Raw genomic sequence first — 18,508 nt, 5'->3', positions numbered from 1 at the left:
AAAAGGGCATCATGAGGGGCCTTTGTAGCGATGGAGAGGTTCTGTATCTTGACTGCATCAATTTCAGTACCCTGATCGTTATATTATACTATACTTTTGTAAAATATTACCATTGGGGGAAAGTGGGTCAAGGGTACAAGGGATTTCTCCGTATTAATTCTTATAATTACACACAAATCTACATTTATCTCAAAATTTAAAATGTATTGTAAGAAGAATAACCAGGTCTCCATACTCCTGGGTTTCATTCTCTTTGGAACCAGGTGCTATTTTCTGCCTAGAGCATCAATGGAAATTTCATCCCTGCTCTCTCCTCTCTGCTGTGTATAATCCTTCTCAACTGACCCTGACTCACTGCACCATGGAAACCAGAAGCATCGGCCTGTGGCTCTGGCTCTGTATGTCCCTCTCTTCTTCAACCAGCTTGACTCCCCCATGCCAGACCCTGGGATACTCCCCACTCCAGTTTAGAGGATGAGTCCATGAGTGTCTTGGACACACAAAGCTCAGAAAACAGTGACACAGAGCAAACTACCTGGCTTAACTGACTGGTGAGATGGACTTGATTATTTTGTTATTTTGAAAATTGCTCAAATGAATTCATTATCTCAACATGTAAGTGATAGTTGTATTCATTAACTCAACATATAACTACTGTCTGGTAGACATTTTTAAAACGCAAAATACATAACACGATTGTGGGCTTATATCTTTTTAAATTGAAAATCATTTAATTATGTTGAAAAATATAGAGCTGTCACTTTCGATTTCAATACTTGCCACCTCTTTTTTTCCTAGTATTCATTTTACAAATGTTTCTATCTTGTAAGCAAAATAAAGGAAACCAATGGAGGTGCGCCTGGACTGCAAAATCCTTCTCCTGTTCAATGCTTTTTTATAGCAAGTTAGCAGACCATTGTTAATGTTACATTTATAGTACGGTGGGGGGTTTGGGGGAGGGGGACGTAGGGGGGAACATCTTGGTAGACTTACTATCGAAACGTGTACTGGAGATGCCCCTTCACCATGAAACCAAAAGGCGCTTTAAGAAACACTACCTTCTGGTAATAAAGTTTTCTTAAATTTGTCATGGGCCAAGAGGGATGATATAGACACTAAATTAATTCATCAAAGAAAGAAAACTAGAATAGATAAATAAGGAGAAGGAAACAGAGGTTAATATACAGAACTTGGAGGTTATCTTTCTGCAAAAGTGAACAGATATTATTTGCAGAAGAGTAAGAGACTTAAATATGAGGGCAAACAGAGGGCAGGGAACAAAGAAAATAGACAGCAGATAGAGACTTAAGGAACACTCACAAACCTTAAAAGTAATGGACTTAAAAATTAAATTACAAAGCAAAGGAAACTACCAAGTTAAAAATAGGGTTAAAAACAGATTAGCAGTTCCTCAACAAGTTAAACATAGAGTTACCCATGCAACCCCAAAATTCCACTCCTGTGTATATAAGCAAGAGAGATGAAAACATATATATATCCACACAGAAATCTATACATGAATGTTTATAGCAGCATTTTTCATAATAGCCAAAAAGTAGAAGCAACTCAGATGTCCATCAACTGATGGATAAACAAAATGCAGTATATCCACACAATGGGATATTATTCAGCCATAATGAAGTACAATACAAGCTTCAACAGGGATGAACCTTGAAAAACATGTTAAGTGAAATATGCCAGACATGAAAGACCACATAATGTATCTTCCCATTTATATGAAATGTCCAGAATAGGCAAATTTATAGAAACAAGAGGTAGGTTAGTGGTTGCCAGAGGGTGAGGGGAGAGGGAAATTGGGAGTGGCTCTAACAGGTACCATGTTTCTTTTTGAGGTGATGGAAAAGTTCTAGAATTAGATACTGATGACCATTGCTCAACATTATGAATATACTAAAAAACCACTGAACTGTATACTTTTTAATATAAATTTATTTATTTATTTTTGGCTGCATTGGGTCTTCGTTGCTGCACGTGGGCTCTCTCCAGTTGCGGAGAGCGGGGGCTTCTCTTCATTGTGGTGCGTGGTCTTCTCATTGCAGTGGCTTCTCTTGTTGCAGAGCACGGGCTTCAGTAGTTGTGGCACACGGGCTTCAGTAGTTGTGGCTTGCGGGCTCTAAAGTGCAGGCTCAGTAGTTGTGGCATGTGGGCTTAGTTGCTCCACGGCATGTGGGATCTTCCCGGACCAGGGCTCTAACCCGTGTCCCCTGCATTGGCAGGCGGATTCTTAACCACTGCGCCACCAGGGAAGCCCTGAAATGTATACTTTTAAATGAATTACATCTCAATTTAAAAAAGGAAGAAAGTGTTGATATGTGCTACAATGTTGATGAACCTTGAAAGCATTGTGCTAACTGAAAGAAACTGGTCCCCAAAGACCATATATTACATAGTACCACTTGCATGCAATGTGTAGAACAGGCTGATTTACAGAAAGTAGACTAGTGGCTGCCTATGGCTGGAGAAAATCAGGGGTCAGAGAGTTGATACCTGAAGGATAAGAAATGCCTTTCTAGGATGTTGAACATATCCTAAACTTATATAGTGGTCATGGTTACATAACTCTGTGAATATACTAAAAGCCACTGAATGGTACACTTTAAAAAGATGAACTATAGAATGTGTGAGTTATATCCCAATAAAGCTGTTATTTTTTTTTAAATTAATGTTACCTAGGGTCCCCCTAGAAAGTATTTACATTAATCAGCCCAACAATTTCTTGTTGGTCACTACATTTTCAGCCCTCAGCATTCTGGGGGTCAGCAGAAGTATAAGTCATGGTCCCAGCGCTCAAGGAGTCTGTATTTTATTTGAGAAGAAATATTTATGTGCAGGAAACAATAGTAAACAACATAAAACAGTGTACCTTTGGGGATTAAATTATACTGACTATAGTAGCTGAAGGAATTCAAGAATCGGAGAAATCCACGAGACTTTGGAAGAAGACAAGGTTTGGGAAGAATCTGTGGGGAAGTGAGTTTCATTAGGCCTTGACTGAGGAGTGGGAATTTGATCAGGGAGATATAATAGTGTTCTAAAAAAGACAAAACACTAATGTTGAGAACATGGCGTAGATTAGTGAGACCAAAGTCTATATAGTCTGTGTGAGTAGATTCTAACGCAATATGAGACTGACTGAAAAATTACAGTTAGCCTTGGAAGCCAACAGAGTTTGGTCCAATAAAGAAAAATGAGAAAACACTGATATGTAGTGAAAAGCACGCATCATTGTCAGTTTAAAAATGAAAGGCAGTGATATATGGATGATAGAAAGGAGGAGCGCAGAGTGAGGGCAACAAACTAGAAGTGTTTAGGGCAAAAATCTACACGTGGACAGGAAAAGTGGATGTAGGAATGGAAAGTAAAGAAAAGGTGTATATAGTTCAAATTAAAAAATCATTCCTTCCTTCATTCAACCAAAGGCTTACTGAGCAATACTTTTTATGTGAAGGCAGCTTGCTAAGTTCTGTAATGGTACAAGTACTGTAATTACAAGACATTAACTCTCTTCTCAATTCATTTACTACAATTCTACTGGGGAGATAAGACACAAACACAGAAGGCAGCACCAATAAAAGAAGTCTTTAGGAATTGATGACTGGCTTGATATGGGGACACAAGTGCAGGATGGGCCAAAGATTCCCGAGGGAGCAATGGCGTCATTGAAGTTGTGGGAGTATCGGTTGAAATGTTGGCAGTATCACTAGTCTGAAGGGAAGAACCCAACACCACTACATTGAGCAGGTTAAGTGATTAATTTATTCAACAAGTAATTACTAAGTGCCTACCACGCTACAGGCCAGGCACTGTGGATACTGCGGAGAGAGACACAGGACCATCAAAAAAAACTGCTCTCATGCACCTTGATTCTCAAGGACCAAGAGAATCAAATACTCTCTGATGAGAGGTTAAAGAGACTCAGTAAGCAGCCAAATGACCGAATGCCTGATTCACAGGCTTAATTTGGGCAACAGACATCCAAGAATAAATTCCAGTGATTTTGCCAACCATAACAGAACTGTTTTCAAATACTTTCTTGACTGTATTACTTAATCCGATAAGAGACAAGAAAGGGGTAGAAGATTGCAACAGTTCACCACTGCAGTTCTGGCACAAGTTCGGGGGGGGGGGTCATATTTTTTTTTTCTTGTAAGCTTGAAATTTTAAAAAAGTAATTAATTTATTTTTAGCTGCGTTGGGTCTTTGTTGCCACGCACGGACTTTCTCTAGTTGCGGCAAGCGGGGGCTACTCTTCGTTGCGGTGCGCAGGCTTCTCATTGCAGTGGCTACTCTGGTTGCAGAGCATGGGCTCTAGGTGCGCAGGCTTCAGGAGTTGTGGCACGTGGGCTCAGTAGTTGTGGCTCATGGGCTCTAGAGCACAGGCTCAGTAGTTGTGGCACACGGGCTTAGTTGCTCCACGGCACGTGGGATCTTCCTGGACCAGGGCTCGAACCCGTGTCCCCTGCATTGGCAGGCGGATTCTTAACCACTGTGCCACCAGGGAAGTCCAGGGGGGGAGTCATATTGATAGTTGGGGTAGGCAAGCAATTTTCAACAGCAGCCCATTTTTAACAGCTTTTTATTTTTCATTGTTTTATTTTTTTAATTGTGGAAAGGCCACTTAATTCTTTGTTGCCAATGCTGATGGAATGGCATTTGCTTTGTTTCTCAGAATCATCACCAACTGAATGAGGTAGTTTGGGCTTTGTTCACTTTTGAGAGTTTAAAATTGTCAGTCTCCAGGGTTGAGTATATCAAGCCATGGCTGGTGCTAGCTGGCCCAGAGTTATGTATAGCACTTAATTTTTGCCTCAAATAATTCTACATTGCTGGGGCAAATTTGACCAGAGTCTTTATTCATAGAATATTTAGAAAGTAACTCTGGGAAATATTCATTTGATTTCCAAGTGAGGAAGACATTTCCAAGCATAAAAGCAAAGAAAGGAGGAAGGCATAGAAGAAATGATTGATAGCCCTGACTTTATAAAATATATTAAAGGAGCATTTAAAGATATGGGAAACTGCCTATGACATGCTGCTATGTCAATAAAGTAAAAATTAAAAAAAACAGCATGGACACACAGCAAAGGAATCCATAAACAAAATGAAAAAAGACAACCCACACAATGGGAGAAAATATTTGCAAACGAAGTGACCAACAAGGGTTTAATCTCCAAAATATATAAATAGCTCATGTAGCTCAATGTCAAAAAAAAAAAAACCCAATCAAAAAATGGGCGGAAGATCTAAATAGACATTTCTCCAAAGAAGACATACAGATGGCAAAGAAGCACATGAAAAGATGCTCAACATCACTAATTAACAGAGAAATGCAAATCAAAACTACAATGAGGTATCACCTCACACCGGTCAGAAAAGCCATCATCAAAAAATCTACAAACAATAAATGCTGGAGAGGGTGTGGAGAAAAGGGAATCCTCCTACATAGTTAGTAGGAAAGTAAATTGGTAAGCCACTATGGAGAACAGTATTGAGGTTCCTTAAAAAACTAAAAATAGAACTACCATATGATCCAGCAATCCCACTCCTGGGCGTATACCTGGAAAAAAACGTAATTCAAAAAGATACATGTACCCAAGTGTTCACTGCAACACTATTTACAATAGCCAGGACATGGAAGCAACCTAAATGTCTATCAACAGAGGAATGGATAAAGAAGATGTGGTACATACATACAATGAACTATTACTCAGCCATATAAAGGAACAGAATTGGATCATTTGTAGAGATGTGGATGGACCTAGAGACTGTCATACAGAGTGAAGTAAGTCAGAAAGAGAAAAACAAATATTGTATATTAATGCATATATGTGGAATCTAGAAAAATGGTATAGATAAACTTATTTGCAAAGCAGAAATAGACACACAGACGTCGAGAACAAATGTATGGATACAAAGGGGGCACAGGGGTGGGATGGACTGGGAGATTGGGATTGACATATATACACTACTATGTATAAAATAGATAACTAATAAGAACCTACTGTATAGCACAGGGAACTCTACTCAATACTCTGTTAATGACCTATATGGGAATGAATCTAAAAAAATAGTGGATATATGTATATGTATAACTGATTCACCTTGCTGTACAGCAGAAACACAACATCGTAAACTATACTCCAATAAAAATTAATACATAAAAATAAAAATTTTTTAAATTTATTACAACCTGAGAAAAACATAGAACCCAGCATGGACATTATAATTTCCATGTTGTAAAATCTATATCTGAGATACATATACATGAGAAATATACTAAATGCTAGAAGAATTATGGGTGATTTTTATTTTCTTCTCTATGTTTTTTTGAATTTTCCATATTTTCTATATTAAAAGGAACCCAAAATGATACGTTTTAAATAAATTTAACCCAGCCAAAACTGAATAGTTTCATTCTCAAACTAAATTCATTTATGCTTGAGTCATATATTCCTACAGGTATTTTAAAATCAATGGTTGAATTCTATTTAACTCAGTGGCAGACCAAAGACAAAGCAAGGGTTTGTGAGAAGATGATCCATGGGAAAACTGAGACAAGAATGCTCTGAAATGGAAAGTTCTTCCAGACTTTGAAGAAGCATAATATACAGGTGGATCTAATTTGGTCCTGTTACAGAAAGGTAGCAGCACAAAAAAAGAAAGGAAAGAAAGAAGAAAAAGCAAAGGAAAACTTCCTTAATTCCCAGGTGAACCATGGTATTCCTCTGCTGCTATGTGATGTGAAACCTCACCCTTCCAGGCCCGGCCTGATTACACTGGAAAACCACCTCCATTTACATGTTCCCAGGCATCTACACTCGGCACTAAGGATGGCTAATCCTGGTGCCAAAATCTGGCATGTGATTCAGGTGTACTATGTAGATAGTTCAAATAACCAAAAACAGGAAGAGGAGACTTTCAGGAAAGGGAGTTATTTTCTAAGAAACAGCTGATGATTCTGAGCAGGGTAAACAGTAATATTTGGGGACTATGGGGGACTGTGTGTATAGGACAGAGCTCTAAGGAAGACTTGGAGTAGTGATTGTGGGAGACATCCTGCAACTAGGAAAGCTTTCCAGAATGGGAAGGCTCTTTCTCCCAGAATCCAAGAGCTTCCCAAAAACCACTCCATTTACATCATCACCTTTTTCAGTTGCATTGTCTTGCTGAAAATTAAAGGTAAAAACATAATATAAACCCTCAAATGCAGGTGTGAAACTCAGAGTTTTGGTTAAGAAATGTATTACTAAAAATAAGTTTTTTAAAGAAGAGAACTTAAGTTGTATGTATAAAATGTGCCAAAAGCCAGGGAATAAATAATTGAGAGGGTAATTAAGGCCAGATCAAACATCTAATGAGTTCACCTGAGTAAGCAAATAAGTCTTTGTTCTTAATGGCATAATAAAAAAATAGTTCATCATATAAAAACGATCTGCATTTTTTAAAATTCTTTGTTCACTACCATCCCAGTAATTGCAATATTTTGATTTGTTTTCTGCCAGCCCTTTAGTGCCTTTAACTCCTTATATTCTCCCATCCTTCTCACCCTCCCCAATCTTCTCTTTAATCCTCTGTACCCTCCAACCGAGCTCTTTCTCCCTTTTTATTCAATTTATAATGTCTTATACATAGCAGGGTCTATATTAATGTTTGTTCACTTTAATTGCATTGAAAGCCATTGCATCCATTGCACTCCACTATTCAATATTTGAGAATGTTCTGGGCATTGTTTATACAGGCACTGTTTATACAGGCAGTCTTCACTTTTCCTGCACACAAATGCAGGTCTGTGTCAATAAAAGTGACCATGCAACCTGAAGCCATAACAATCTATCTTGATAATCAATGGGGGAAAATTATGTTTGTTCCATGACCTTTACGTATTTTTGTCAAAAGATTAAAAACTCTCTCTGTTATAAATGTGTAAGGGATCGCCAAAATGTAGTGAAATATTTATTACACGATAATTTAAAACATTAGAAATATTGATAATTAAATGTCTTGTTTCTTTGTGACAAGCTTTGTCACGGGAAGTTTGGATAGTGCTTACCTTCTCATTATATAACTTACAACATGAAGTGGGCATCTTTTTTATGCCTTGGCAAACTGTCATACTCCTTTCGTAGTTGGGATCAGCTTCCAGTATTTTTTTTCCTTTGTGCTTTCAATGTCGAAAAATACCTACAAGAGTTCCTTTAATGTGAAATGTTGACAGCTTCATTTCTTCTGGAACATCCTCCTCCTTTCCAGTATGACCGTCTTCCTCATTTATGTCAGTAAGTTTGTTTTCACTAAGTTCCTCTGGCTGCATAGCTAGAGTTGAATGGTGGCTGTGTCCACATCCCTGGGGTCAGCTATTTCTTCTATAACTCCATTTACGTTTGATTCACATTTCCCCTCTGCGTTATCTGCATTATTGCTGCACTTTAAGCTTTGTTGGCCTATTCTCTCTTACTATATCCATTTCTGTAAAATGCCACACGGGTTTATCACCAGAAGACAAGGGAGCAACACAGCTACACACTTTGCTGTCTGTCTGTGAACTGAGTAACACATGTACAGTGACCAATCACACACCTACAGACTTTAAAAGAAGTGGCACAATCTGTCACAGATCTTGATGCACAGCTGTAATTTGCATAGTGATTTGTAGAGTTAAGACCTAGCACTAGTAGCAAATTTGGGCTGTACTTGGAGGACTGATATCATTTAACTAAACCATGGTTACTGAAATTCGTGTATATCAGAGCCATGCAAAGTGAGGGCGCCTGTATTTTCTTTTTGTAGGTAAAAGATTCTTACGTAGTAGATTTTAATAATGCCACAAAGTTGGTCCTGGCCTCTACTCTGCTGGCCCTGAGAAAATACAACAAACCATTGTTTTTAAGCTATCTCATAAAAATTCTAGAAACTTGAAGTGGTTTTACTTAAGAAAAAAGTAGCGTGGACATGCAGCTAATGTCATATTCTTCCTGGTGATACAAAACATTTCAAATATTTATCTATATCTCTTAATAGAAAATAGAGATTAATAGATAACATTTTCCAATCGTCACCTGCCCTCTGGGAGGTTCTAAGTATAAATTAACTAAGTATAAAAATAACTAGATTCGTGAACTGTTTTTCCTGAATTATCTCTTTATATTAATATTTATTTCATTAATACAAATACATGTTTTCCCAGTTGTTTATGCCAGACAAAGCTTCGGGATGGACTTTTTTTAGGATATGAAATTTGAGTTCTGCATTCTAAAAATAAGTACAGTTCACTACTAAATATAGTAAAGTAGTTTGTCACTTAAAAAAAATAACTAGATTCACATTTGGTTTTCCAGTTCTCCACCCTTCATTCACAGAGCCTTTTGCTTATGCTGCTTCCAAACTATTATTTGGTTACCATATTGTATTTAATGAGCTTCTCACAGTGTGACATCAAATATCTTTATAGATTACATTCCCTTTTTTAAAAATTTCCGTGGAAACCTCTCCTGCTCTAATTAATTCTCCTAATAGTGAGTTGTAAATACCTCCTTTGTGTCAAGATGCACCCACTTTGGTGCTACAAATTTTTCTACCCTAAATAATTTTACTCCACTCCACTCTAGGTGAGAACATTCTTCAGCTTGACTGGTGACTGTGCTGTTCCTTTGGCCCCAGCTATAACAACTAGTTCTCCCAGTATGCAGTTCACTGAATGTGTGGTTATTATTTTTAGGTCTTCTGTAGTGATTCTAGAAGAAAAATAATGGAAAGTTTAAAAGGTACCTTTTTAAAAGCCAGCAACACTGATCCTCAAAAACAATGCCACGTTCCAGGTTGCCATGGGGCTCTAAGAAACAACACCCAACCAAATAAATCCACAAACAATGAAAAGGAGGGAAACCCTTGGGCCTAACCTTGTCACACCACACAAAGACTTTCATAATTGCAAAAATTTTCTTCGAATTTAACCAAAGTTTATTTGGTGGATTCTAGTATACTATACATATCTACTGATGGGGAAGTCAAAGTAGTCTTGGTAGGTGGTAAGTACTGAATAGATTCATGCTTTGTCTTTCTTCATCAACTTCAGAAATTCCATAATCTAATACCAAACATACTGTTTTCCTAGCAGAAGATTATACTCAAAACTTTATCTTTTAACTTAAAATCAAAATCCATTTCAGCCAAGTATTTTTAAATAGATTGATGAAGGTGAGTGTAGTACCTAAAGACTGCCACACTGAGGCGTGTGGTGCATTGTTTTGTGACTGGCTTTCAGATCACAACTACTTAAATCTTCCTTGTAAGCAACAATAGTAGTCAAGAAATTGAACTTGGAAAGCCCAGATGGAACCTGATTAGTAGGCATCTCCTTTTCCGTGTGTATGGATGGTAGGAATTGATTGCTAAAAAGAGTCTACCTATTAGAAGGAAAGCATACCCCCACATGTTCTTCATGGTTATCATATGTTAGAGTAATAGGAAATAGAAAGTCACATTATCATCTTTTTTCTAGAAACATCACCTAAACCATAAAAGAGAAATCATCTATGTCCTATTACTTAAAGCACTGAAGCAAGGAGGTCTCTGAATCGTCCTCTTCAGCACTGGACAGTCATCACACTGTGATCATTCTCATTTTGTCTGACCAGATGGAGAATGGCTGCGATTCTTAGAGAGTTATAAAAATCACAAATATAGCATATGCAATACGATGACACCCTGTTTATTTGTCAGACGAAGAACATGTTCTGCAAGTCTCGGAAATTAGATCCACTCCAGAATAGAACACTAGAGGACAGCTTCCTTAGTTAATGTAGTGTTTGGAAATGAACTTTAAAATGAAGCCATGTGAGGGCTTCCCTGGTGGCGCAGTGGTTGAGAATCTGCCTGCTAATGCAGGGGACACGGGTTTGAGCCCTCGTCTGGGAAGATCCCACATGCCGCGGAGCAACTAAGCCCGTGTGCCACAACTACAGAGCCCACACGCCTGGAGCCTGTGCTCTGCAACAAGAGAGGCCACCGCAGTAAGAAGCCTGCACACCACAATGAAGAGTAGCCCCCGCTCACCGCAACCCGCGCGCAGCAACGAAGACGCAACACAGCCAAATATTAATTAATTAATTAAATTTTTTTAAAAAATGAAGCCATGTTAATGGCCTAAAAATATATAAAACAACATTTGACAGTTACAAGAAAAAGTGATAAATCTAAAATAATTGAGTTTTTAAACACAGCTCAGTGATTAAGATAGCAGACAGGAAAAATTTTTAGTAAGACTATAGATGATAAGGACTTCCCTGGTGGTCCAGTGGTTAAGACTCCATGATCCCAATGCAGGGGGCCCGGGTTCGATCCCTGGTCAGGGAACTAGATCCCACATGCATGCCACAACTAAGAGCCCACATGCCACAACTAAAAAACCCCCCATGCTGCAATGAAGATCCCACACACAGCAACTAAGACCCGGCACAGGCAAATTAATTCATTGTTTTAAAAAATTTTTTTAAAAAACAATATAGATGATAAAAACAGTGTAATTAATAAGCTTAATCTAATAAACACATACTAGAATCCATACCCAATAATTAGAGGATGCATATTGTTTTCAAGCACAACTGGAACCTTTGCAAAAATTGACGATATACTAGGCCATAAAGCAAGGTTCAAGGGATACCAAAGAACCTATATCACATAGACCATATGCTCTGGCTATAATGCAGTTGTTAAAAACAATTTATAAAAATATGACTCAAAGAAAACTCACGTTTTAAAATATAAAAATATTTATGAAGAGCTCATGGTTTAAAGAAATCAAAGAAATTTTTTGATATTTACAACTGAATGGAAGTAAAATTATATGTCAAAACATATAAAATGTAGCTAATGTACTACTGAAGGGGAATTTATAGTTTTAAATAAATATATTAGAAAATAATGTGTCCAAATTAATGAGCTAAGCTTTCAACTCAAGAAATTAGAAAAAGAGTCAATGAAAGAAAGAAACAATAAAGAGCGGAAAGCAATGAAACAGAAATCAAGATACATCTTCCCTACCATATCTTTGTTTTATATTTAATTCATTTCTGCTCTAGGCCTAGATGGTTTACTCCCCAAATAATAATAGAGTAATATAACCCTGATACCAAAGCAAGACAAGGACAAAATAAGAAAGGAAATTATAGGCCTATCTCACTCAAAAATATAGAAGTAAATATTAGCAACCTTAATCCAGCCAACATAATAAGAGTACATATCATAACCAAATTGGCTTATCCCAGGAATACAAGGATGATTTAATGATAGAAAATTACTTACTGAAATTGATCATAACAACTATATGATTATGTTAATTCATGAAGAAAGATTATTTGCTAAAATTCAATATCCATTAGTGACAAAAATAAACAACCTAATATAGAACAGAACATCTGTAATGTACTCAACCTCGGTTTCAAAATTAATGTAAATGGAGAAGAGTCAAAAATAGCCAAGACAATTTTGAAGTGGGACAGTATGGGGAGACATCCTACCAAACTCAACAGATTCTATGTAAACCATGGTGTGGTGTTGGTGAATGGATATAAACCAAAGTGTGTTAGAGCAATTCCACCCTTGAAAGAAAACTTGATACTTGACAGAGGTCGTATACTACCTCACTGGGGAAAAGACGACCCATCCAAATGAGTACAGTAGTGCAACTGGGCTTCCACAATGGAAAAATAAATTAATATATCCCAACTGAGGGGCTTCCCTGGTGGTGCAGTGGTTAAGAATCCACCTGCCAATGCAGGGGACACGAGTTAGAGCCCTGGTCCGGGAAGATCCCACATGCCGCGGAGCAACTAAGCCCATGCGCCACAACTACTGAGCCTGCACTTTAGAGCCCGCAAGCCACAACTACTGAAGCCCATGTGCCACAACTACTGAAGCCTGCACGCCTAGAGCCTGTGCTCTGCAACAAGAGAAGCCACTGCAATGAGAAGCCCTCGCACTACAACGAAGAGTAGTCCCCACTCGCAGCAACTAGAGAAAGCCCTCATACAGCAACGAAGACCCAATGCAGCCAAAAAATAAATAAATAAATAAAAACAAAAAAATCCCAACTGAACATCATTTAAAAAAACATTTCTGGGAGGTTTAAGGCCTACATTTAAAATGAAACTTTAAAACGGCTTTTTGAAGAAAATACAAGATAATAGATTTATGATCTTAAGGCAGAGATGGGTTCTTAAATAAGCTTATACATTTAATAGTGATAAAATTAAAAACATCAATACAACAAGGACGTGATGAAAATAGGAAGCAATAAGCTGCAAGAAAGGAAGATGTTCATAATGCGTATAACAAAAGGATTAATATTCAGAATATAAGAATGAGAGTTTAATAGAAAAAAAGGGCAAAAATATGAGTGAGCAATTTATACAATGGCCTGTCATTATATTAAAGCTGTTCAATATAAATTATAGTCAGGGAAATATGAAGTAAAACAACAGAACATAATTTCATACCTGTTAATTTTTTTTAATTGAAATCTTAACAAAACCAAGGGTTGGTAAATTGTAGAACAATGGGGACTCTCATTCACTGCAAATGAAAATCTTTACTGATTTAGACAGAAAATGGCAACATTTAGTAAAGTGGAAGGTATGTGAATCCATGACCCAGCAAATTATTCCTAGATATATATCATAAAGAAACTGTCACACATGTCTAGGAGAAATGTGCAAGAATGTTCACTGCAATCTTGTAACAATGAAATATCAGAAGCAACCTAACTGTCCATCAACAAAATAAGAGGTAGATATATCGTGCATTTACCTATAATGGAATGCCATATAACAGTTAAAATGAATAAATCATCAACTTAATAAGTGTCAAAAACATAATATTAGAGGGAAAAGCCAACTGAAGATTGACACATCATGATCTCATTGGCATGAAATTTCAAAGCATACACATATTATATATTGTTCATGAATCCATATGTATGTAGCAAAACAGAAAATCATGCACGGAAATGATAATGTCAAATTTAGGATACTGATTGGTGGAGGGGAGGAAAATGGGATCTGAGAGTGATAAAAAGGGAGCTTTAGTTTTATCTATAATGTCTTGATTTTCTTTTAAAAAGATTTGATAAATATGGCAAGGTGTAGTTGGTGGGCACATGGATGAAATATTCTTCTCTGTATTTTTTCTATTTGCTTAAAGTATTCTGTGATTTTTACAAAGGAAGATCATAATATCCTCTCCAATACAAAAGTATGGAGGTCATTTGCACTGGAGGGAGAGAAGGCAGGATAAGATGAGAAAGTCCCCATGCAAGTCTCCAGCAAGTCTGGCGCTTACATGCTAACATGTAACACCCTTTCTGTGCTTGGAAAAGGTGAGGCTTCCCCGTTTGGACTGAGACTAATAGACCATGGATCCCAATGCTAGGAGAGGAGAGAGAGAAATTACCATGACTTTTTCCTTCCCCTTTGTTCCTGCCTTGTTGCTCCCAATCTCTTTCCTTGCATCTCTTCTTCTTCTCTAGAGTGGCATGGAAAGCCACAACCCCCTAACTTTAAGGGAGGAATATTAGCTAATCATACTGCTTTGTCTCTGCCATCCCCACCAGGAGATTTCCTCCAAGCTTTGGAGGACCTCTGTTTATTAGAGGAAAACAAAATTACAGGGTATATACAATCACATACCAGAATTTTCCCCTAGTTTGAGGCATTGGACTGTTAATAGAAATTCAAGCATGTATGAAAGTTCTACTGAAGCTATTTGGCCAACAAATTATTGAGTCTTAAATAAAGGAGAATTGTATTGAGTGAGGTAAGTCAGAAAGAGAAAAACAAATACCGTATGCTAACACATATATTATGGAATCTAAAAAAAAAAAAAGTGGTCATGAAGAACCTAGGGGCAGGACGTGAATAAAGACGCAGACCTAATAGAGAATGGACTTGAGGACATGGGGAGGGGAAGGGTAAGCTGGGGCGAAATGAGAGAGTGACATGGACTTATATATACTACCAAATGTAAAATAGATAGCTAGTGGGAAGCAGCCGCATAGCACAGGGAGATCAGCTCGGTGCTTTGTGACCACCTAGAGGAGTGGGATAGGGAGGGTGGGAGGGAGATGCAAGAGGGAGGAGATATGGGGATATATGTATATGTATAGCTGATTCACTTTGTTATAAAGCAGAAACTAACACAACATTGTAAAGCAATTATACTCCAATAAAGATGTTAAAAAAAAAAGAATTGTATTAATGTTTATCAACTTGTGTTAATACCATAGGTATTTAAATTATATTTAATAAAATTGTATTTAACTCATGTCTTATGTTCTTGAATATATCTCTATATTTTCATTACTGTTTCTAATACAGTGACAGTTTCTAATAATAAATTGTATTATTGGATTGCTCACTATGAACAGAATTCTCACTGTGTAAATACAGAATGCTGCTTGTGATGGGTTCAGAAATTCTACTTAACTGGATGTAAAAGAAAATTAAAATTTTAAGTACTGAATTTTCCAAAGCAAGATATATGTATAATTTAAGAATTATTTTACTTTTAATTGTGTTTTAATATGGTTAAAATTCAAACAATCCAAATGGGTATAAAATGAAAGGTAATACTCTTTCCCATATATTGTCCCCCAGTCCCCCTCCCCACGGCAGCCATTGTTACAAATATTCTATGTGTTTCTCTAAGGTACTTTACAAATAGACAAACATGCATCAAAAAGAACTTTTTTAAAAGTCCATTCCATAGGAATGGTATTTCAAAATGTTTGTATTCTTAACTCGACTTAGCACATTCAATGCTCTTCTTTTGAGGCCAAATAGTGCAGAATCTTCAGACTTGGGGTCAGACCCAATCACAAGAGTGAGATTTCAAAAGAGCCACGATAAAGGTGACACAATAAATAATTGTCCATTAAACTTTTTATAGGAAAGTCAGGAGAGAATAGAGTGTCCATGCAGTAAGTTCCAAGACTTGAGTCTGCTACCAATTAGACAGAAACAATTAAGTGACATAAATAACTAGCCTGTGTTATGATGTATCATGTAAGGATATCAAAATATTTAGGTAATTGTTCTGTCCACAATTGAATGGAATCTTAAAAAGGACCAATTATACAAAAGCATGTCTAAATTGTTGCTTTCTTAATCATCCTAAAGTTTAGCGAGATCTGAAATACTGCCAGAGGCTGCCCAATTAATCTGTTTTGCCACCTTTGCTAAGATGTTATCAGTAATAAGTAGTCTGAGACAAAATTCTCAAGAAAGAACATGTGATGTCAAAGAGTATAGTTCATATTAGCTTATTACTTTTTAACCCAACATATTTGGTATTTCACATGGATAAAAAGGATTTCTCATATTTATTTTCCAAGTTTGTATTTGGGATCAATTTGTAAGAAAAATGTCACCTTTGTCTTTTAGGCTCTTCTAACATATAGGAGTGACCCAACCATGAGAAAAATGTTGAATCATCTGTATTTCTATATCATGCCTGTGTTTAACGTTGATGGATACCATTTTAGCTGGACCAATGTAAGTCACTTTGCCTATCCAACTGAAAAAATCATGGAAAACAGTCCTGAAACAGGAAAGAAGCTTGGTGGGCAGCTAGCCTAGTGCTTCCAGAGCTACAAAGGAGACTTCCACTCCCTTCCCCAGCATAGCAGCAACCTTTTGATTTCCTTTATATGTTTGGCTTTGCCTAAGATTTCATGTAAATAAAGATTTCTCCTTCCAAATAAATTGTGAAAAAATCACTAGTCCAGTCCAGCTCACTCAATTTTGCCTGTGAAGAAATGAGGCCAAGAGAAGGTAAGAGATAAGTTTGTGGCAGAAATTGGAGCATGAACCTGAGTCTCCGATGCTAATCCTGTCCTCTTCCCACTCCCTGGACTTGTTTATTCCCAAGGGAACTCTCCCTCCCCCTCCATGCTGTGATTCATTCACTGACTGAGCTACTAAAACGAATGGGAATAACCTCTTAAGTGTTTTTTCTGCACCTCTTTTTTTAATTACATCTAGGATCGATTTTGGAGAAAAACAAGGTCAAGAAACTCAAGGTTTCGCTGCCGTGGAGTGGATGCCAATCGAAACTGGAGGGTGAAATGGTGCGGTAAGTTGGGGATTAATAGGGATTCGGATCCAAAGGTATCCATATCTTTCACTCTCAAAAATGATGAGCCCACTGGGACTCCAATGTAAGACTGATGTCTTTGTGTATGTGAAAACCTCCTACGTTGTACATTGTAGCTATAATTTGCAAAAGAAAATGAAAGCATTTTTATAAAAATACAAAAGAATCAAGGATTTAAACCTGTCAACCCAATCCTGAAAATTGAAAATTTAAACACAGATGTAAAAGCAGAAAACTAAGGAATATTTGTCATTCAGAAACTAAAACAGGAACTGTGGTATGTGGTATAAATCCAGTGAAATGTATTCATCCTTTCACTGAGGGTAACACTGATCCTGCCTTCATCTGTCTACGATGATCAGAGCTGCCAAATCCTTGTCTAGAATCTACCAACCTGCCAATCATACACTGATTGGCCACTCACATGGCGAATATATTTCCACTACATTCCATGTTTCATAATAGTTACCTTTCAAGTGAGGAGAGGATGTCATTTTAAGGAAGGAAACTCTTGTGGCAAAATAAAAAAGCAGGTAGTAGCAAAAGAGAAAGAGAGAAACAGAAAATTAGCCATAGCTAGCGTAGAAGATGGGTAGTATACCTCTAACCCATCTTGGGTTTTCGGCTGGGGCTCTTAAACAGAAAGACAGATTAACAAGAGAAAAATGGTTTATTAATGTGCACTGCACATGTCACATGGAAGAAACCTCATGAAAAGTAACTCAAAGTGGCAGCTTAGAACACCAGCTTATATAGTGTCTTCAACAAAGAGCAATAAACTGGTAGAGAAACGATAGTACAAAGGAATACAGTTTTAGGCTTCCAAAGGCAGCCAACTGTGGGGAGGTAAATATACGAGAGGTAACTAATGCAGGAAGGTTTTTTTGCTGATTCCTGTGGTCCTGTCTCTGGGTTAAGAGTCTGTCTCCAGTAGGAGAATTTATGTCCTGTCTTTAGGCAGAAAAGGGGAGGGTGGAGAGAGCTTTTCCTGCATTTCCTGCTGCTTAATTGCCTCGGGCTCGAAATAATTTTTATGTCAAAGAGGCATATTTGGGGGTGACATATCCTGGTTTCCTTCACTAGTTATCGTACTTGGCAACAGCGGGGAGGGAAAGGAGAAGTGTTACCCACATGCAGTTGTAAGGAGCTGCCCTTTCTCAGTGTCCTTCTTAGCACCCTCAAAGTATAGACCGTTGTGTAATAGAAAGTCTTCCGTGAGTCTCTTAGAAATGAAGCCCATGACAAAAGCCCTCCTTCTATGAGGCTTTGGTTCTGTAACTAGTTGCCACTCCTCCCATCCCCACCAGCATCAGGTGGAATAACTGCGTGTGGCTGAGACTTC

General features: G+C 37.5%; 1 protein-coding gene across 1 annotated transcript in view; it reads left to right on the top strand.

The window, feature by feature from the left end:
* CPA6 (carboxypeptidase A6) overlaps positions 1 to 18,508 on the top strand; it is a 264,184-nt gene that overhangs the window by 205,145 nt on the left and 40,531 nt on the right. Inside the window, exons 7-8 of the mRNA XM_061171752.1 lie at positions 16,455 to 16,565; positions 17,055 to 17,145. Of these exons, the coding sequence (XP_061027735.1) occupies positions 16,455 to 16,565; positions 17,055 to 17,145 (202 nt within the window). The remainder of the gene's footprint in view (positions 1 to 16,454; positions 16,566 to 17,054; positions 17,146 to 18,508) is intronic.

The sequence above is a fragment of the Eubalaena glacialis genome, chromosome 17 (genome assembly GCF_028564815.1).
Source record: "Eubalaena glacialis isolate mEubGla1 chromosome 17, mEubGla1.1.hap2.+ XY, whole genome shotgun sequence".
In the NCBI taxonomy this organism is placed as follows: Eukaryota; Metazoa; Chordata; class Mammalia; order Artiodactyla; family Balaenidae; genus Eubalaena; species Eubalaena glacialis.
This window is presented reverse-complemented; position numbering and strand designations above follow the sequence as displayed.